The following is a 22,534-nucleotide window of genomic DNA, read 5'->3' on the forward strand; positions in this document are numbered from 1 at the left end:
GTGCGCCACCACTGCTGCCTGCTGCCTCGCCAGCCCCGTCCCCCTAGTTGACCCCTTCCACCAGCCCCGGGCACAGGGTTTCCCCAGTCCTTGATCTGTTCCCCTTCCCCTCTTTAGATTCCTGTGTATGGATGGGGTCCCCCATTTGAGGAGCACGTGCTGTTACTCTCGATAGCGGGTTGCCTTGCGGGTGTGTTTTTTTGTGTGGTTTGTATAAAATGGAACCGTATTGTGGGATCAGAGTGATGTGGCCCACGACGTTGATATCTCCTGATTTTGCTGCTTTGCAACGCCAAGTGTTTTTTGAACGTATGTCATATGCTCCTGTCATTCTAGCGGCCGGCCGGAAGGTTGTAGGCCCATATTTGTATATTTTTGAGATTGCAATAAACGGTTTAAAAAAAAAAAAAAAAAAAAAAAAGGTCACCATCATGTTTTTATTGATGGCAGATTATAAGTGAAAGGAATATCACAGAGAGAAACAAGCAGTCTGTACCTATCACCAGAACCCACCATTGATAGCAGGAGGCTACTTCTATCTAGCAAACGTTACTAGTCCGCAACATAGATTCATACTATTGAGGTTTCGTATGAATATGATTCCATTGATGTTAGGCTATCCAGAAAAAACGTATAACCATTCAGATGTAAGTGTGTGCCCATGTGATAACCTCTCAATACAAACTGAACTACACCTAGTTTTATTCTGCAGGCTCTATGAGAAAGAAAGGAACGACTATCTTAAGCCAATTTTAAAGCAAGGGAATTTTAATCAATGCGGGTCGCATTATATTTTTTTTAATCGTTATCTGATCCCCTGGTATGCTTTTCGGTAGCTTCGTTCTTATGGGCCTTCATGAGAAAGAGGAAGGGGGGGGCTGTCAAAGGTTTTGGGCTTGCCATTCGGTAACTTTTTTGCGCAACATTTTGGGGCTGCTCAGGAAACAAGAGTTTTTAGTATGTGGAAAGATATTGTTGTAGCAGTGTTTTATCCTAAGATGAACTACGAATTAATTATTGTTCTTATTATGTATTCTTATTATATATTTATCTGTGCTTTTATGATCGTTTATAACTGGATCGAATAAAGAATTGTGAATTGAATTGACTTTGAGGGTTCATACAAATAAGAGGTGTAAATATTCCTTGTGGTGGACAGTCACCCAACCCAAAAAATAATCCAATTTCTAACAGGAATATTGTGCCCTTTTCATATACTAGAATGCGGCATTGTACTTGAAATCGGGACGATGACAACGTCCAGTGTTGTTTTACAAAAAACAAATGTAAACTGGTCATGACGTGTTAACTACATTTTCCAGCAACTGATCATGATGCACTCACTATGTGTTATGGACTGAGGTCCTGATGTGAGAACTGCCCATAAAGAAACTGACAGCGTTGTGCTAACTGTTGATAGTGACAATGTGTCATGATGTGATAACTGAGAATAGCTGCAATGGATCTAGATGTGCTGGTCATCAATGCTGATGATGAACTTTTTGGGAATATAATACGATTCCTGAAGTGTTCCTATATGCCAAAATTCAATATTTAGATACAAATCATTCGTTCATGGCGGACTCAAAAGCCCGAGCACCACTGGTGTAACGAAAATTGAGGGGGCCTCCCTGCACGGTAAGAAGAGGGGCCCCCATCAGGCGCAATCAGGAGCTCTCTGGCCAGAGTGCAGTGCCGAGGGGGCCACCTGGAGCTTGGGGCCCCTCCGCACCGTGGGGGCTGCGGGGGCCTGCGTTACGCCCCTGCTGAGCACAAATTCTTCTGGTGAGATATTAACATAATTTGATCAAATTCTCACCTTTTTAATCCCTGAATAGAGCAATTACCAGGTAAGAGGTCCTCCATTGACTTTTGCAAATGTTCCAGACGCTCTATTGTATTCTACTGAAACCTTTTTTATCAGTTTCAGCTGTTGAAATATGTACTTTAGGCAGAAACTTATCAACTATGTGTGAAATGTGGTGAACCGGATTTACACAGTAAATGAAGGTTCATAATATTACATTTCCATTGAAGACATCAACCATAACTTTAATAAGTACATAAGTGCACGTTGTAACGCTAGTCAACTGATTTCCTTTCAACTGACACGCAAGTCTCCTCACAATTTCCCGGCACAATTGGTACAGAAGAGGTCCTCTTTGAGTTTCTGCTGAGAGATTAAAATGTAAATCACCACGTAGGACCCGATTCTGATCTCTGTCGGAAGGGCTCTGATTCGGATTTGGTTTTACCTACACCGATCCGGAGGCCTTCTTTCCGAGCCGACTCGTTCACAATTCCGAATGACCGAGTACGATGCCTGGAAACCCTTTGCGGTGACTGAATTGTTTCCGAAAGGCATACAGAGACATAGAACCCTCCGAGGCCGAATCATACAGCTCTATTGAGTAGGTTTTCCAAGCGAGCAAGTACGATGAACGATTCGGACAGCCTTTACGATTCCTTTTGCCTAGATCGAAAAGGCTGCCGGAATCGGTCGTTGGGGGCCAGTAGCAGGCCCCCCTTCACCAGGGTCCCTCCGACCCGTGCCCGTGGGGGTACCCATGGGTACCTCCTTTTCAGACCTTGCACAGTGGCAGGCACCAATGGGTGCCTGCCATAGGGTGCACGATGATCCCCAACCACCCCTTTGTCAATGGGAGCCTGTGTACGCGTTCAGTATGCAGGTTCCCATTTAAGTCAATGGGAGTCCAACCAAAGTGCATCGGGATGTATTCAAATGCATCATACTTGTTCGGTCAGACTCCCCTGCCATGAGTCGTATGGAAAGCATTCAGGACACAAGTCATTCAGTTTGCTTTCCGAACAAGGTCAGAATCTGGCCCTTAGTCTTAACTTCTCTCCTGGGTGAGTTTTAATGTGTACAATATGGACATTTGAATATTTTCTAGTGAGTGGGTGTACAAGGAATTCTCTCTACTTACGTATTTTCAGTCCTAAATGTTCTTCAGCAGATACCTTTTGCTGGCATTGAATCCACATCTTAAATTATCTTACACACCTTAGGTGGTTAGATCATATTGCACCCAATAAAACAGAACTGGCTACATTCTTATTTTTTCCTTTCAGGTTCCTTGTTCTACTCCCTTCTCTGATGCTCATATTCGTAGTGTGCCTCGCTCTTTGCCGCACCTGTTCTTCCATCTGCTGGATTTATTCATCATTTATTTCGGGTTTATTCTACAACGTCTGAGTCAGGATGTTGAAGGGCTTTACGACACAACAGTATACAGCTGCTGCAGATTTGATACCACAGTGAATCCAAGCATCAGGACTGGGACCCACATTACACACCAGAACTGTGCATCGGGCTGCACAGTGTGCAATGAAATAATACACTCTATGGGCTTTTTCCGAGTACCTAGAGCTGCAAAGGGTTCCGCTTGGCAGATCACATCTTTATTTTGCTACTTGTTGGTCCTAGTTCATCACTTCCCTAGCTCTAGTCCTCCATATCTTGTTCTTATTTTTGATCTTCTACTCCACACTCAGCTTTCACTACTTCATCTTTCGTGCAACTATTCCTTTTCCGAAGACTGATCCATTCAGTGTATTTGCTCAAGTCTTCTTTCTGGCTCTGTCCTTCCCACTGATCCTTGTATTCATGGTTATTGTTCGGGGCTCGCAACTCACTTCTCTTTCCTGCTGGCTGCTTTCCCAGTTCACAATGTCCCTGATCTTTATCTCCATTTGTTGCTCTTGTTACCATACACACCCTTTCTTCTTCTAAGTTCTATGTCACCAATGATCAATTCCAGGTCACAAAAGACAGGTGTAGTATTCCCTGAACATGCCTCATCATGACCATTGCTTCTGTGTAAAACACTCAACCTTTGGCCATCGACAAAATTCAGCCACCATGTTCACCTGTACACAATGTGAGATAGTGCTTCAGTTATAGGTTTCCACAGCCCACAAGATGCAAGGTAGGAGAATAGGATGCAGGATACTGCTGATCAGTGGGGGGAGCTTGCAGCTATAAGCAATAGAAGATGAGCAATAAGATGAAGGTGGACTGTGGTGGGAGGTACGTAGTCACTCTCAGAATGGGCAGAAAGGAGACTAATCATGCACTTTTCTTACTGCAAGTTTAGCCTGTGCCGTCAAAGGGGTGAACGGTATAATTTCAGCCATAGTTGGTAAGAGGATCCATTTTTTTTAGGTTTATATAGCGCAAACTTGACCTGAAGGCATCGGAGCCCTTTAGATGAGCACCAGTTGCGTTACAGACAGACACATTCATTTTTTGTTGTTAGGCAGGTGGAGATTAAGTTATTTGCCCAGAATCACAGGATGTTGAGCATCCCTGCAGAGACACTAACCCAGTTCCCCAGCTTTGAGGATGACCACTCTAGCCATTAGGCAACTTCCTCTCCCCATACCCATAAATAACAATTGTTGCATTGGTTGGAATGGCAGATCCTATTGATGCTAAAATTGGGCAGTGAAGGTGCACACTAGAAAATAAGTGATAATTAGAAGAAACATTTGAACAAGTTGCAGGGGAGACTCGCCACCAGTAATTCTATTTGTAGAGTAGAACCGCACCTGCGATCAAATAGTAGAAGAGGGGAACCGTGGCTGAGTCCTCGAATTGTTGCAGGGGTGAGTCAGTCCCAGTTCAAATGGGGGGGAAACATGATCCACCATCCGCAATCAAGATGAGTACAGATGGGACTACCATCAGTAATAAGGATTGATGCAGAGACTAATCACCACCTGTAAATAGAATGTGAACAGAGGGGACCACCACCAGCAATCAGAAAGGGTGAAAAAAATCCCTTTCGCCTATAATCAAAGGAGGTGCGGTTAGGACACACCAACATCATTCAGAATGGATGTAGAAGGGATGAACACCAGTAATCCGAATGGGTGCAGAGGTAAACCACTAGCAGCAATTAAAATCAGTGGGGATAGGACCTAGCAGTCTGTGATCAGAGCGAGTGTAGAGCAAATGTAGTACAAATCATTTATGATTAGAATTTGGAATAAAGAGTGCATTGCACCATCTTTGTCGCTAGCCACAATTCACTATCTACTGCCAAGTCTCCTGGCAACAGCATTTAAAGGAACCGACCATTCTTTACTGGATTCCCGGATTTTTGGCTTCTTACCAGAGTGGGATCCGGAGCTAGCCAATTTCTCTTGTGGTGATTTTTCATTTTTCACTGAGGTTACCCGGTCCTGAGGTCCATCAGCCAATGGGGCTTGACTGGCTGTCTCTCCAATGCTGGGCTCAGTGCTGGGGCAGCTAGTCCCTGTCCCAGAATCCTCTTTCTCTCCATCGCTGTCATCAAATTCAAATGCTTCACCCAGTTCCTCCTCTTCATCAGGCTTTTGGGACAGGTTCTGCGCCTTTGTTGCCAAGGGAATGACATCATCTATTTGGGAAATTAATGAAGAGAAGGTAAAAAAAGAGAAGAATCTTATATATTTGCTTGTTTGTGATAGAACTACAATGGTGTATCTCACAATATCATATACAGAAATATTATCTGGCATAAATATTGCATCCTAAATATTATTTCCAAAAATACTTTCCCATTGGGTGAAATGTCCCTTTATTAACTGTAATGGAGCGATGTTTTTGTAGATTGTAATTAAAGCAAGGTATTTAAGTCATACGATATTCTGGCGAAGACATTCTGGTACCACACCAACTACAGTAGTGTCAACTCAGGAGATGATGCAAACATATGGAAAAGTCAGGATCTATAATGTTTGGTCATTTTTTATTTTTCTGCGGTCAAAGGTTGCCATTCCCTCAAGATGGCCAAGATGGTGCAGCACGAAGAAAGCTATGCCCACTGACTTATTTGGGCTGAACTATTAGCGGCCCAAGTCTTGCAAAGTGTAGCTGCACCATCCTGACCATCTTGAGGGAATGGCAACGTTTGTCCTGAGGAAAATATAAAATGACCTCATCTGGAAAGCATCTTACATGTACAAACCATGTAGTTCCTGCCCCACTGTGTACACCGTTCCTGGGCTATTCTCTCTGACAAATTGGCCAGGATGTCTACACCTTCTGCTCTACCTTCCTTTCGCCTATGGTGATCACTCATTTTTCTGGCATCGTCTTCTCAGTTTTCTCCCCAAATGAAGGGCATTACAGAGGACTTTTTTCTCCATCTACTGTAACCGACAGAGGCATCAGAGGAAAATCAATTGTGCTGGAGGCGGTCTGTGAATGATGTAAAACAGTCACTCTGTACTCACTTGTGGGAATCATTGGACACTGTGACTAAAAAGACATAAAACAAGGTAAGAGAGGGGCTCTGTATTCTCAAAAAGGAAATAGAGCTCCGACAAACTGTGAAGTAAAAAAAGTTTTCCTTTTCGAATCCAATGTTTGCTAATTCATTCACACATGTAGTTGGTAACAACTACCAAGATCAGGTATTCACCAAAAAACACTCCTTATAGTGGAACACTTGAATGCAAGGCAACGTCAATTTATAAAGAATCAATTGAATGATTTATTTAATTCACAAGGTTTCTTTAACCACAATCAGATCATAAAAAATGCATTGGTTTTTAAATAAAACAAAGACACATTAAAAACAAGTTAAATTTAAAAAATACTGAATGAAACAAAAGCACAAATCAAGGAGATTTTGAAAAAAGACAGTCAATTTGTCATTAGTCCGTTAATTCGGAAACCTTATGGGCAACAATTGAATAAGGGTTAATTTCCTCATTTGACACAGGTATTGTATGCCCCCTTCCAAATTTAACATAACGTGATTGCGTCGACGCGTTTCGGAGGTTATTCGAAGTTTGTGACCTCCTTCTTCAGGACTATTGGAAATGGAATCTCCTTATCCATAAACGTTTGCCTGTGCGACCAGCGCACTAGGTTTCCTAATTGGTTTTGCTGCGCTCCTGCGGGAATGGTTTTTTCAATTAAGCACTTCCCTGGGCTTTCAAAGTTCTTCGTGGGTGTGGGCAAAGGACATCTTGTTTACTTTCCTCACTTTGTGCTTCTTTGTAGGTCACCTTATTCCTTATGTTAAACAATTCTGAGCTGTTAGGGATTCTTTTACTGCTCCGGGTACAATCCGTGGCTGTTAAAGTCCGACGATCTACGTTCCCGGGCAGCTACTTCCGCGTCTTCCGATCGCGGCCAACAACATGATGTTGGCCGCGATCGGAAGACGCGGAAGTAGCTGCCCGGGAACGTAGATCGTCGGACTTTAACAGCCACGGATTGTACCCGGAGCAGTAAAAGAATCCCTAACAGCTCAGAATTGTTTAACATAAGGAATAAGGTGACCTACAAAGAAGCACAAAGTGAGGAAAGTAAACAAGATGTCCTTTGCCCACACCCACGAAGAACTTTGAAAGCCCAGGGAAGTGCTTAATTGAAAAAACCATTCCCGCAGGAGCGCAGCAAAACCAATTAGGAAACCTAGTGCGCTGGTCGCACAGGCAAACGTTTATGGATAAGGAGATTCCATTTCCAATAGTCCTGAAGAAGGAGGTCACAAACTTCGAATAACCTCCGAAACGCGTCGACGCAATCACGTTATGTTAAATTTGGAAGGGGGCATACAATACCTGTGTCAAATGAGGAAATTAACCCTTATTCAATTGTTGCCCATAAGGTTTCCGAATTAACGGACTAATGACAAATTGACTGTCTTTTTTCAAAATCTCCTTGATTTGTGCTTTTGTTTCATTCAGTATTTTTTAAATTTAACTTGTTTTTAATGTGTCTTTGTTTTATTTAAAAACCAATGCATTTTTTATGATCTGATTGTGGTTAAAGAAACCTTGTGAATTAAATAAATCATTCAATTGATTCTTTATAAATTGACGTTGCCTTGCATTCAAGTGTTCCACTATAAGGAGTGTTTTTTGGTGAATACCTGATCTTGGTAGTTGTTACCAACTACATGTGTGAATGAATTAGCAAACATTGGATTCGAAAAGGAAAACTTTTTTTACTTCACACTAAAAAGACATAAACAACATGCTCCTATCCTGGCAAATTTACCTCCAGTGGACACAGAAAATTCTCATAGAAGGTCAGCAAATTATCAGCCAATGGCTTCCACAAACAATGTCTCTGAATGAATATAAGAAGTTACTTCGCATGCGTTACAACGCATGCCTTTACAACGTGGTCAGTACAACGACCGCGTTGTTACCATGCGTACCATTACAACACAAGTCATTACAACGACTTGCTGTAGGGGGTGCTGTAGTTTGGAATAGTATAGATTACTATTCCAACTCCAGTCTGTGCAACAGTAGGAAAGGTATTGGATTTAAAATCCAACACCTAAAGCCCCCTACAGCAAGTCGTTGTAATCACTTGCGTTGTAATGGTACACGTGGTAACAATGCGGCTGTTGTACTGACTGCTTTGTAATGGCACTGCGTTGTACAGACAGCGTTGTAAACGCTTTTTCCACTCTGAATGAGCTATCTGTCTAGGACAATTGTGCATGTGTTTAAAGATTCTGCACCTTTGTAAAAGAATGTACACTTATTAAGCACAATGCTGCATATATAGCTGTCAGAAGTCACTGACAGGAAATCTGCGCGGCTGGTGTGAGATTTCACAAAACAGGTGTGGTTCTCAGAAAGTTCACTTCACAGCAAACCACAGTCGTGCAAGAGCGCCTTACCACTCCTTAGTAAGGGTCTTTCTTTGTTGAACTCACCGACAGGATGGAAACTAAAGCGCGCTGATTCTTCAGAGTCCATCTGCCTTTAGTAGCACAGTGAGCAGAAGGGCCAGCAGCGGGAGCGCACCCTGAAATAGAGAGAAAAGCTGCCATTAGAAGAGTCGCGAGAGAAACTTACGAATAGGAGAAGCTAGCAACAATTACTAATATTGTAAATGTCCCCATATACAGAGCTTCATACCTCACTTCTGCCATTTCTAAGCACTATAAATAACAGATATTACTATAATTCAATTCATGATACTTAAGCTCGTAATAGTGTAAGGCTGAGTGGGCCTTGACAGGATTCAAAGTCGTTACGTACACATCTCCACATATTTCAGCAGCAGGTGCTCAACCCACTGAGCCATGCTGCCAAATAAGAGGTGGTCTTCAACAGTGGGAGCAATGAGAGCAAATCTGACTGCTGCAGAAATTACACCAACACCTACTCCTGGAATTTTATTTAACAGATCACCCTGTTATATATCACTTATTACCTCAGTGAACTTGCTGCTACCAAGAAATGGCACCCTGCACCCTAACAAGTCATGCTCACAGCCTCAGCGTGGTTTGGACAAGGTGTCAATCATACCGTTTCTTCAACTGTGTGTGCTGTTATAACCGCAACTCCAGCCATTATGGTGAAACAACCACCATTATTTGTACTAGCTGGTAATCTAAGACCAGCTGGAGATGCCATTTTTCATACTAACCTAGACATGGTCTTCATACCATATGTCTTTTGCATTGGCTGATGAGATAAGCAGTGTGACTAGTGTGGCATCCCATCAGAGACGCCATTTGCAGTGATTGTTTATGTATCACCACTCTGACATGTAGTTTTGTATAACATCAGAGACCTAATGGGCAGCGTTCATCAATCCTCAATCACCAGTGCGGCTTGTCCTTTTGTATACGAAAGGTCTGGATAGGCATTCTCTGAACATGGTTTAGAATATGGAATACGTTTGGACACGCATGGTTCATGGATTGAGATCTGGAGGCAATAAAAAGGATTAAAACAAGGAAGACATTTTGGGAATTCATTTTTTTGTGCAATTCTTCATGGCTGTGCACCCTGTGCTGGAACCTGACGAGGCTCCACTATCACTCTAACATATTTTGTACTCACAGATGGAAAACATTTCAGGGTTGCACGCCGCAACAATCAATAGCTTTGAGCTTTCTTAAAAAGTTTGCAAGTTTGGAAACACGGTGTGCATTCTGCCACCTTTGATGAATGTCCTTTTGTATACCATCAAAGACGTCATTTGCAGGGCCTGTTTACCAATAACCTGTGTGGCTTGACTATCATAATACCAGGGAGACTAATTGCACTTTCTTCACTTCTTGCACTCAATACCAGAGGTCACAGGCTTGATTGCAGCGGTGGCTCCTCCGCTAAGACACCCCACGGTTATTTGAGCAGTGCAAAAAGGAAAAATTAAATGAAAATAACACAATGTTATTATAATTTTATTTTTCCGTACTGAGGCAATTTTAAGGGCTGTCGTCACAGCCAGCAGGGGGAGGAATGGTTGGTGCACTTAAGTGAACATGACAGTTTGGCCGGTCAGACCGTCATGTGCACTTAGCATGTTCTCCACCTGGCTGTATTGCACAGCCTGGGTGAAGAACATGCACAGGCTCCGGGTCCCTGTCTGAGCGCTGAACAACGGAGCTCAGGCCAATCATGACGCTGCTGTCATGCTGGTGACAGCAGTGTCGTGATTGGCTAGGGGAGTCTGGGAGCCTGTGTGCTTCCGTTCGTCATGGACATAAGGATGGAGGAGAGGCGCGGGTCGGCGTTCAGAAGGTAAGTCGTCTTTTCTTTTTCTTATTTTCTAAACCCCCCCTTCTCTCCCCACCACCATTCCCTAGCAGCCACCACTGCGTGATTGCCATTCTTTACATTCCATATGACCACCAGGCAACTAGTCTCCTGGAGGCATTTCACCTTCCAGGCCAACGGAAACGTTTTCTGGGAACTTACTCCAAGATAACACCAGACAGAAGTGGAAAGCACAGTGTCGCTGCCAAGCAGGAGCTATTATGTATTATCAGTCCCTCAGCTGAACCCTCCTAGTTATGTTAAGTTCTGTGCAATTGTTCAGCACATACAACCTTTTGTATGTCTTGTAGCACTTTTGTAACAATGGCGCCCTTTATGACTGAGCTGCGCCTTGAGTCAACGTGGATTGTTGACATTGTATGTTAGTAGTATTTCATATACTATAGAGGTGTGCTATATAGGCTATAAGGGGGTGGTGATGGACGGAGCATCAGAACCAATCAAACACTCACACCCAGTCAACTGATCTGGGTTTGATCCATCACCGTTCTTTAGCCCACTCTGCCACCCCAGTTCAGACATGGCCATATGCAAATCAGTCTGACCCTGTGCCTCATGGGAACAGTCCAGCCCGAACTGCCAAGCCATGCCTTCCCTGGACCGGAAAAAAGCTTCCTAGGACCGGTTTCTGGCATTTCAGCCGTCTTCAGCCAGGCTTGCTTGAATCCAGTGGCAAAGTGAGCAAGGGACTCACGTCTGAGCATACCCTGCCAACTTATGGCGAACAAAGCGGTAGAAAAGGGGGTGGTGATGGACGGAGCATCAGAACCAATCAAACACTCACACCCAGTCAACTGATCTGGGTTTGATCCATCACCGTTCTTTAGCCCACTCTGCCACCCCAGTTCAGACATGGCCATATGCAAATCAGTCTGACCCTGTGCCTCATGGGAACAGTCCAGCCCAACTGCCAAGCCATGCCTTCCCTGGACCGGAAAAAAGCTTCCTAGGACCGGTTTCTGGCATTTCAGCCGTCTTCAGCCAGGCTTGCTTGAATCCAGTGGCAAAGTGAGCAAGGGACTCACGTCTGAGCATACCCTGCCAACTTATGGCGAACAAAGCGGTAGAAAAGGGGGCTATATAGGCTAGCAGCCATAAATCTTAGAATAGATTCCTGTGTAGCGATGGCTTACATAGGCGAGTGGCTACCTAGATGCTGTCATGGATCTGTGGTAGAGCGGAATGTGCATGGATGCGAGTGCCGGAGGACATTGTCGCTTGTTTAGTTCTGCTGGAGTTCACAGTTGTCCAAAAATTACTCTTTATTGTTAGGTTCCCGTCAAAGGAGAAAGCAAGGGCCGGCATACTTGGCGATGTGCCCAGTTTGCAGTATTTGGTCAAACAAACAGTGCGTAATGACACCTTATCTACTACAACAGGTGGCGTACGTCCTGCTTGCAATTTTATAACCAGCCTAAACCTACATGCTTTGCATCACAGCCACCACTACAACTGAGGCGTTTTACAACGAGGTGTGTTAACAGCTTTGTCAGATGGGACCGGGTAGGTTGTCGATGCCCTTATACTATGCGCCTTTGCGTCCCTACCCGGCTTCCGCCGGTAACTTGTGGTTTATTATGTCACACCTTACGGCCCTACAGCCTCTAGCCTCCTCGAGATTCCCCCCTCCTTCACAAACATTCATCGCTGCTTGCTGTCCCCACTCGCGGTCTTGGTAAGTGCAGCGACTTTCTCGCCTTGCCTGGTACCGCTCTAGCGTTGTCACTCAAACCTGCCTCCCCTGCATGCCTTTCAGGCCTGTCTAAATTCTCAAAAACATAATACGATCTTTTTCCGTCCCGCAATCTAATCCTGCTGCGACAAAAATACTCCTCCCTGGATCTCCATCTCTCTCTGTTGTCACTGGGTTCCCCTCCGCAATAGCTATTTTTTATACCAGCACAGTCTGGACTCCCATGTGAGCCCTCAGATTATACCACTTTCCTTAGCAACCGCCCGCAATCCTCTGATGTATATCTATTCAATCTATACTAAACATCTAAAGACTATTGTTCCTTCTATCCATTGCTGAGTTTATGGTCATGCCGCTCCTTCTTACTTATTGCCACTTGGCTAATTAGCTCGATTTTTAAACACCTGAAGCTACCTGTAAGCAACCGACGGATGCCAGAACACCCATTTACAAAGTACCCGATCTATGTCTGTTCTCGTTATACACTATTAATTTAATGTTGTCACTCGTCTCACCTACTGACACTGCCTATTAATCCAACCCCCTCCCACCTGTATTCTTCTGACCTCTCTCACCCACTCACTCTCACCTGTCGTTTCGCCCTCGTCACTGAATCTCTCTCTATCCCACCCATCTTACATAATCTCCCCATTTTACTTTAACCTCCTTCACATCACTCCTTGTTGTCCCCTTATTAGCTCCATTCCACTCCTCCCCCCTTTTTCTCCCCCCCCTCCTCCAAACTAATTGACCATCATGTCCCGTCTTAATCCCACTCCCACGTCCCGCACCAACCCCGCTCTCTCACCCCTTAGCACCCCCCTCACCAGACATGGCCCTAACTCTTGGTCCATTCCCTACCCTCCCAATCTTTCAAAAAACTCCAAGAAATTTTTTAAACATAAAGTACTAATCCGGCACCCCGAAACCTTAATTGTGGATAAATACCTCAGCTTCACGTCCCCCATAAAAACCAACTACATTTTCTACTCTAAACGCCCCTCCAAATGGAAAAGCACCTTCCTATGCCACCTCCCAGTCACTAAATCTAACGAAATTCCCTACGGTTTCAGACTCTCTACTACTCCTTCCCCCATCTTTCCCAGTGAAATTGACATCTCCATCTTCAAAACTGGAAACATCCTCATACAAGCCTCTGAACACCACCTCAACATCTTCGAACATCATTTCTGCACTCTGTCCCACCAATTGTCCTCACCTACTCCTCTCCCCTCTACCCCTCAACCCCAAAACCCACCCTTGTGCTCACCTACCGCCCAGACAAATGCCCTTCTTCCCCTAGACATCTCTAACCTTAACGATATATCACATTCTCTGACTTCTTATCCATTACCCAACCCGGAACACCCCCCAAAACATCTCAAACCCACTAATTATCTCCCAAACTCCTATGCTCTCCAACAACCGTTATCTGCTGACCCCAGCCCCACTTCTAACCCCTCTCCTTCCTCCCAAGCTCCCCTCCTAGTCCGCACCATTACTCCCGCTCCTGACCCTACCCCCTCCCCGATTTTACCCCCTGCCCCAAATGCTAATGTTGCCTCTCCGATAGCCCTGTACACTCACTCTTCTCTTCTTATTACATTCACTACCCCTCTAACTGTCCCATCCCTCTCCATGCCCGACCCTCCCTCACACTGCCGGATCACCCCTCTCTCCTCCCCCCAGGCCTTACCCACTCCCACCGCTGCAGCACTCCACTTGCCATCCCCCAGACCTCTCACCCTCTTCGAACAACTAACCTCCTCCCCCGGCCAACTCCGAACTCTCCTACTCTCCCCCCTGCCCCAACTACTTTCCTTTTTTCTAACCCCCCCTTCTCTCCCCACCACCATTCCCTAGCAGCTGCCACTCCTTGATTGCCATTCTTTACATTCCATATGACCACCAGGCAAATAGTCTCCTGGAGGCATTTCACCTTCCAGGCCAACGAAAATGTTTTCTGGGAACTTACTCCAAGATAACACCAGACAGAAGTGGAAAGCACAGTGTCCCTGCCAAGCAGGAGCTATTATGTATTATCAGTCACTCAGCTGAACCCTCCTAGTTATGTTAAGTTCTGTGCAATTGCGTAGCTCTTACAACCTTTTGTATGTCTTGTAGCACTTTGGTAACAATGGCGCCCTTTATGACTGAGCTGCGCCTTGAGTCAACGTGGATTGTTGACATTGTATGTTAGTAGTATTTCATATACTATAGAGGTGTACTATATAGGCAAGCAGCCATAAATATTAGAACAGATTCCTGTGTAGCAATGGCTTACATAGGCGAGTGGCTACCTAGATGCTGTCATGGATCTGTGGTAGAGCGGAATGTGCATGGATGCGAGTGCCGGAGGACATTGTCGCTTGTTCAATTCTGCTGGAGTTCACAGTTGTCCAAAAATTACTGTTTATTGTTAGGTTCCTGCCAAAGGAGAAAGCAAGGGCCGGCACACTTGGCGATGTGCCCAGTTTGCAGTATTTGTTCAAACAAACTCCCCCCCTGCCCCAACCTACCTCCATAACTATCCAATCCTTCCCCACTCCCCTCCCTCCACTGACTGCCGGAACTCCCCTTTCTCCCCCACCAACCTGCCGGAACTCCCCTATCCCCCCAACAGACCACCCCCACAGTTTCAACACCTTTCTCGCCCCCCCCCGGACCTCTCTCCCCCTCCGAACTTCAGACCTCCTCCTCCAACCAACTCAGAACATACCTCCCCCTTACCTTAACTACGGCCCACCTCACTCTTTTAACCCAGACACTTTGCAGCATTGACTGCAACATTTCCCACCTGCTATCCGAACTAGCCAGACTTAGAGAGGATTTCATAGACTTCAAATCCTCTAACCCTAAAACCTGCCTCTCTTAGTCCACCTCACCACGCACTGGCCCTCCAAACCTCACTAATCCCAAACGCTGGAAATCCACCCCACTTTACAACTGCTCACATAGACCTCTTCGCACCTTGAATAACTACTCTGCCTCTAACCTCTCCGAAATCAGAAATTCCTATCCACCTAAGTCCCCACTTAAGGATGCTGCCCCTCCTCTTTCCAACATCCCTGTTATTATTGGGACCAACATAATTCTCTCCTCTCCTTGCTCTCCCAGACCCCCCCCCCTCAACTTACCGCCATCCACACGTGCTCCCTCCCCAAAAACAACCCTAAGCCCCTGGCCTGCATGCTTGTGAACTGCCGTTCAGCGGTTCGACATGCGACTGAGATTTCCGAAACCAAACTTAGTGAAGATATAGACGCCGCCTTCCTCATGGAAACTTGGCTCAAAGATCACTCAACACCCATCCTTGACTTACTCTCCCCCCCCCCTCCGCCCCCCCGGTTACTCTATCCTCAGAAAAGACAGACCAAAGAGAATAGGAGGTGGTCTAGCAATAATCTTTAAAAATGAACTCCAGCTCTCCCTAGCCAAAAACACAGACTTCACAATATTTGAATACCTTGGAGCGGAACTCAAAATTCAAGGCACTACATAACATCTATCACCCTCTAGGTGAACCTCTTCCCTTCGCTGAGGAACTATCTGACCTTCTTTCGCAATCATCACTTTCGAGCTCTAAAAATCTCTACCTAGGAGACTTTAACCTTCACTGGAACATGCCCGAAGACCTTAGTATCAAACTTCTCAACAACCTTCTTGAGATAAACGACCTCAAAAAACTCTGCATTTCCCCAACCCATGCTAAAGGGGCTACTCTTGACGCCATCATTGCAAACAATGATATGGCGTCCCTATCCAACATCATCCCTATCGACTGGTCTGACCACCACCTCATACTGTTCATGATCTCACCCTTAGCCCCACCTGCCCCTTCTAAAAACAACAAAACCACAAAACCACAATATTATCCAGAAACCTTAATCTTATCCCCCCTTGTGTACTGGATGCCAAATTCCTAGCACAACTCAGTTGCACCGCTCCTTCTCTCAATGCAAATGTACTCACCGAGCATTAAAATAAAACTGTCTCCGAGGTTCTAGATCAACTTGCACCACCCAAACTAAAAACACTTAAAAATATCCCTTCCAAATCATGGTTTAACTCAGACCTCAACAATGAAAGACGAGCACTTAGACTGGCAGAAAGAACTTGGAGACAACACCCGTCTCCCTCCAACCTCGTCCTCCTTCGAACCGCTAGATCCACGTACAAGAAGCACATTTTCTCTGAAAAGGCTTCCTTCTTCTGTTCACAACTCACATGTGCCAAAAGTAACCCTAGAGAACTATTCAACATTATTAGAAACCAAACCTCCCCTGCCCCCCCTTCCCCCCCCAACATGACGGCCACCACGGAAAAATGCGAAGAAATAGCTAACTTCTTCTCGGATAAAATCTCCAAAATTGACCAATCCTTCATTCCAACTCAGATCCCTCCCAACTCTTCATGTACCCCTGACACTATTTCAACACCCTCCCCTCTGATCATACCCACTGCTTCCTCTTCACCCCCACTTTCCTTAACCCCTCCTGAAATTTTCCACGACAGCCCTCAGCTCAAAAACAACGCTTCCTGGCAGAATTTCCACTCCGTTTCTGAACTAGAAATCTTTAACATCCTGTCCAAATTAAAACCATCCTCCCACACTAAAGACCCTCTCCCATCTTCCCTCGTCCAAGATCTAAAGCACGCCATTGTCCCTTATTGGACCAATATCATCAACTCCTCCCTCTCCTCAGGGTGCGTCCCTGTCTCCCTCCAACTCGGACAAATCAGGCCCATTCCAAAAAACCCTAAGGCCGACCCGAATGACCCCAATAACCTCCGCCCCCATCTCAAACCTCCCCATTCTCTCAAAAGCCCTTGAAAAATGTGCCCTTCTTCAATTGGATAAAAACATTGACACTTACAACCTACTCGACCCTCTACAATCCAGCTTCCGTAAAGGCTGCAGCACTGAAACTGCATTGCTAAATATAGCTGATGACATCCACCATGCCCTAGATAATGGCGAGACCTGCCTACTCATTCTTCTTGACCTCTCTACGGCATTCGACACAGTTACCCATTCAACCTTACTCAATACACTTACATTTCGGTTCGGCCTTAATGGCACCGTCCTCAACTGGTTCAACTCCTATTTCCATCACAGAACCCAACAAGTTAAAATCCAAAACTGCCTCTCTAGACCCACTCCTGTCTCACTCGGTGTTCCCCAAGGATCTATCCTCTCTCCTGCTCTCTTCAACCTATTCATGGAACCCCTTACCCTCACTCTCAAACAAGCCGGTACTAACTATCACCTGTATGCCGATGATACCCAACTGTACTATAAAATTAAATCCCACGCTGATGTACTGCACCTTAACACCGCCCTAACAAATATCCTGGTTCTATTCCAATCATCTCAAACTTAATCCTAAAAAAACTGAAATCATTCTTTTCTCTCCTAAAAACAACCCTCTCCCCATCCAAGCATGGATCACTGACCTTAATGCCCTAAACTGTACACTTTCCCTAGCCGAATCAGTAAAATCCTTTGGCATCACCATCGACAATAAGTTTACGCTCAACTCCCACATAAACAAATTGGCAAAAGTAGCACTTTTTATGCTCCAACATCTCAAAAAAATCTAACCCTTCATTCCAGCAGAAGATTTCAAATCTGTTGTCCAATCCCTAGTCCTCTCGAAAATTGACTATGGCAACGCCCTACTCTCTGGATCTCCCAAAGTTCACCAGGCCCCCCTAAAATCTGCTCTCAACCTAGCGACCAGGCTTACAACTAACTGCAAATGCTCTGACCACATCTCGCCGGTACTTAAGACCCTTAAATGGCTTCCTATCGAAGGTTGATCATCCTATAAAATAGCCTGCATTACGTACAAAGCCCGCCATCAAAAGAACCCGCTCTACCTCCCAAACGAAACTCAGAAAAGCGGGCAGTACCCGTCCGATGAGATGCACCAACTCTCTCCTCCTTGTCCCCCCTGTTAAAAAAAGAAAGCCGCACAATCTCGCTCCTTCTCTGGTAAGGCCCCCAGCAACTGGAATCCTCTCCCTAAAGATCTACGACTTAACCCATCATACGTCAGTTTCAAAAAAGATCTTAAAATGCACCACCTCAACAATTATTGGGGTCCTTAATCCTTCTATTACCATACTTGCTGTACTCTCCCTTCCTTTTTTTTTTAACAACACTTTTATTAATCAAGAAGGCAAGGACTGCAGGCCCCTGTAGAACCAGGGGATCTGCCACATAGTAAATAGCAACAGCTCTTGATATTTTTACATAACAAGGAACATTGGAGATCTATTCATACATCCTCTGTCAAGAAAACCCCCTCCCTTCCCAACACCCAACACCCGCCCCCCGACCGCACCACCGCCAGAGTCCTCCAGCACTATCTTTATACAATTAGTACTCAGCGCCACACCTGACACTCAAATAGGCCCCAAGTCTCCATCTGTAGGGACCGGTTCAAGGAAAATGCCCCTATAATCAGCCCACCGCTTCCAGATCTTGAAGTGCTTCCTAGGACACCCACGCGCCTTAAAGATCAGCAACTCCAGGCCCATATTGAAATCTAAACCTCGTTTCCAAACATTAAGAGAGGGAGCCACCGGGGCCTTCCATGCCCGGGCGAGATCCCGCTTGGCTGTCGTTAGGCCCAGAAGCAGCAAGTGACGCTTATATATATTACCCCCAATATCGGCCATAATATGGAGCAACACCAATTTGGGGTCTACTGGAAGATCCCAGCCCAACACCTCCGATAGGCACCCTAACATTCCCCCCCAAAACCGGCGCACTGCAGGGCAGTGCCAGACCGTGTGCACCAAAGACCCCACCTCTCGCCACACCTAAGGCAGTCCGGGGAGGCTATAAGACCCGCCCGCCACAGCCGCTGCCATGTGTAATATGTCCTGTGTAGATACCGAAATTGGACGAGACGCAGTCGGATGGCTATACCAGCCTCACGGGGGGAGGCCAGGGCCTCTCTCCAATCCGTCTTGTCCAACGGCCCCACATCCGTCTCCCACCGCTCACGCAGACCCTGCAGGGACGGGGCACTATGAATCACCATAGACTGATAGATTTTAGAGACTTTCTTTTCTTGGAGATCCCCCATAAACACCTTAGCCTCAAGGGGACTGAATTCAGGGATGGATTGCATACCCTCCAGTCTAGGGGCGAGGGCGTGGCGCAGCTGGAGGTATTTAAAGAACTGCGTCTGTGGCATTTGATACTCATGCTGTAGGTCCCCAAAGGATGTTATCACACAGCCCTTAACCACCGATCCCAACATGGAGATACCAATCCTGTCCCAGCCCCTAAATCCAGAGAGGGTCGCCAACTGAGGGAGCAGCCCGTTCTGCCACAACGGGGTCTCTCGGGTAAGCCTACCCCACCAGCCAATATGACATAAAGCCCGACGCCAAACCCGAAACACCACCTGAGTGACCGGTGGCAGTGCCTCTCGCAATGCAGTCGCGTAAAGTAGGGTATGTACCGTATGAGGGTCCATGAGACGCCTCTCCACCGCATACGCCGGGTCCCCCCTATCGCCATGGGAGGCGTAATAATAGCATAATAAGAGATCATAGGTAGCCAGTCCCCCATCATATACCGGCAGAAAGCAAACCCGCAGCGATACCCTGGCCAGGCCCCCTTCCCACAGAAAGTGGCTCAACACCGCATTAACCTTCCGAAACCAACTGGGAGGAATCTCATATGGGTGGTTTTGGAGCTGGTAGAGAAGTCGAGGCAGTGCCACCATCTTAAAGATGGCAGAGCGGCCACAGATGGTGAGAGGCATACGCGCCCAGAGCTTAACATCTCGACATACTTTCTCCCATACCGGCACCACGTTGCACTCCCAGGCGATCGTCGGCACATCGGTCAGGAAGACCCCCAGATATTGCAGCCCCCCGGACGCAAGACGTAATGACGCCGTCCACTCACCCTGTACGTCCCGACCGCCCAGTACCCAAAGGGTGGATTTCCTCGGGTTCATGTATAATCCCGACGTCTCCCCAAAGACCTGCATTATGCGGAGCAGCCGCGGTCCCGTTTTATCCAGACCCGAAAGGAAAAACAACACGTCATCGGCATATAGGGCAATGCGATCCAAGAGTCCATGTTCCCACTCAAACCCTGTGTATTGCGCATCCATACGAACCCAGGAGGCCAGCGGTTCCATGGCTAAGGCAAATAGGTAAGGCGACAAGGGACAGCCATGTGGTGTCCCTCGATGCACCGGGAATCTTGCCGAGGTCGCCCCTGCCACCCAAACCGAGGCCGTAAGATCTGCATACAGAAGCGTTAAATAGGATAAGAAGCGTGGCCCCAGGTTTAGACGCTGCAGCAAGGCAAAGAGATAGCGCCAATTAAGAGAGTCAAAAGCTCTATCTATGTCGGCCAAAAGGAGAGCTGCCCGAGCCTCTCGCCGCTGGACTGCAGCAATCACCCTATGTGCACGCCGGATGTTGTGACGCGTTGCCCTATGTGGCATAAACCCAGCCTGGTCCGGGTGGACCAGGGTGTGAATATATGGCAAGAGCCTGTTGGCCAGGGCCTTGGCAAGAATCTTCGCCTCCACATTAAGAAGGGAAATCGGCTGATAGGAGGCATGTTGTTCAGGAGGGCGGCCCGGCTTATGGAATACGACAATCTCAGCATGCCGCCAGTCGGCCGGCAAAACCCCCCGCTCACAGGCATCCTCCACCACTGCATGATAATGGGGCCCCAGTTGCATAAAGTATTTTCTGAAGAACTCACTCGGGAACCCGTTCGGGCCCGGGGCCTTCCCTAGGGACAAGCTCCCCAATGCCGTCCCCAACTCATCCACCGTCAGCGGCCGGTCCAGGTCTGCACGCGCCTCATCCGAAAGGGCTCTAGGGGGAAGATCATCGAGGAACCGATCTACAAGCCCCCCGGGTATGGTCTCCCACGATCCGTACAACTCCGCATAATATGCTGCAAAGCTTTCCGCCAAGGCGCCAGGGTCTGTTAGCACGTGCCCCTCCCCATCTGTTATGCCTGGGAGGGTCTGTGATTGATGCTGCCCCTGACACAGCTTATAAAGCATTGTCCCCGATTTGTCGCCCCACTGATAAACCCGGCTCCTCGTAGCTAACCATGCCTGCCGCGCCTCGTCCATCATAAGCGAGGCATATGTTTGCTGGGCATATTGCAACTGACGCCGTGCGGTACCACCTGACTCCCCTCGGCTTCGAATCTCAAATTCCCTAATCTCGCCCTCCGCCCGGACCAATCCCGCATCACGCGCTCGGCGGGCCGCCGCACTATATGAGATGTCAACCCCACGCAGCGTAGGTTTCCAAGCTTCCCATAAGATATCAACTCCCGACACTGAGCCCACATTCCGAGCCCAGTAAAGATCCAGAGCCTCCGTCATGCGAGCACAGTAGTCTTCCTGCTGAAGATGCCAACGCGAAAGGCGCCAGCGAAATTGCCCACTGACCCCCCCCGAGCCGCACACGAAGCGAGACCGGGGAATGATCCGATAAACCACGTGGGAGGATATCCGCCTCCACCCCCCGTGCCACCGCGGCCCCTGAAAGGAAAATGTAATCTAGCCGAGAAAATGACCCATGAACGGCAGAGAGGTAGGTATACGCCCGTGTATTCCCATGAAGCCGCCGCCACGCACCACCCAATTAAGACCGTCAGCCAACGCCTGTAGTTTGGTTGGTCGATCGTCGTCTCGCGCACCACTCCCCGAACAGCGATCCCGTGACACCACCATAACATCATTCCAGTCACCGCCCACTATACCTGCTGCCAACGGCATCTCTGCCCATACAGTCATGATCTTTTCAGCCAGGGTCCATGATAATGGGGGTGGGGCATAGACACTACCGAGAATCACTACTTCCGCCCCAATCTTTCCTTGAACAAAGATATACCGCCCTTGCGTATCCGCCCATAAGCGCGTGTGTGTATATCAGACCCGCTTGTGAATGAGTATGGCCACCCCACGGGAACCCCTGGTGAACCCAGAATGAAAAACCTGCAGGTACCCGTATCTCTGAAGACAGGGAGCCTTAGTACCCAGGAGATGTGTTTCTTGCAAAAGTAGTACATCCGCCGACGCCCGCTTGGCATACTGCAGGACTGCCCCCCGTTTAATCTTGTCAAGCAGGCCTCTAACGTTCCAACTCAAGACTCAGAGTACCGCAGGTCTCCCATCGACCCTAGTAGCTGTATCTGCCATGATCAGTCAATGTAGGCCACTGAGCCCCATCCAGAAGCATCCCAATTCCATTCATCTCTGGCAGCTCCCACAGGTGTGT

At 47.0% G+C, this 22,534-nt stretch overlaps 1 protein-coding gene across 4 annotated transcripts in view; it reads right to left on the minus strand.

Moving 5' to 3' along the window:
- The window catches only part of ARHGEF10L (Rho guanine nucleotide exchange factor 10 like), a 585,939-nt gene that overhangs the window by 477,078 nt on the left and 86,327 nt on the right, over positions 1-22,534 (minus strand). For 2 of the 4 annotated variants that reach the window (XM_085608202.1, XM_085608218.1), the window contains exons 2-3: positions 8,697-8,788; positions 5,139-5,405 (exon numbers count right to left, since the gene is read on the minus strand). In XM_085608202.1, the coding sequence (XP_085464328.1) occupies positions 5,139-5,405; positions 8,697-8,739 (310 nt within the window). In that variant the 5' untranslated portion in view covers positions 8,740-8,788. Of the gene's footprint in view, positions 1-5,138; positions 5,406-8,696; positions 8,834-22,534 lie in introns of those variants that run through there. The other 2 variants (XM_085608210.1, XM_085608191.1) reach the window with 1 other exon arrangement.

The sequence above is a fragment of the Triturus cristatus genome, chromosome 1_2, assembly GCF_964204655.1.
Source record: "Triturus cristatus chromosome 1_2, aTriCri1.1, whole genome shotgun sequence".
Taxonomy (NCBI): domain Eukaryota; kingdom Metazoa; phylum Chordata; class Amphibia; order Caudata; family Salamandridae; genus Triturus; species Triturus cristatus.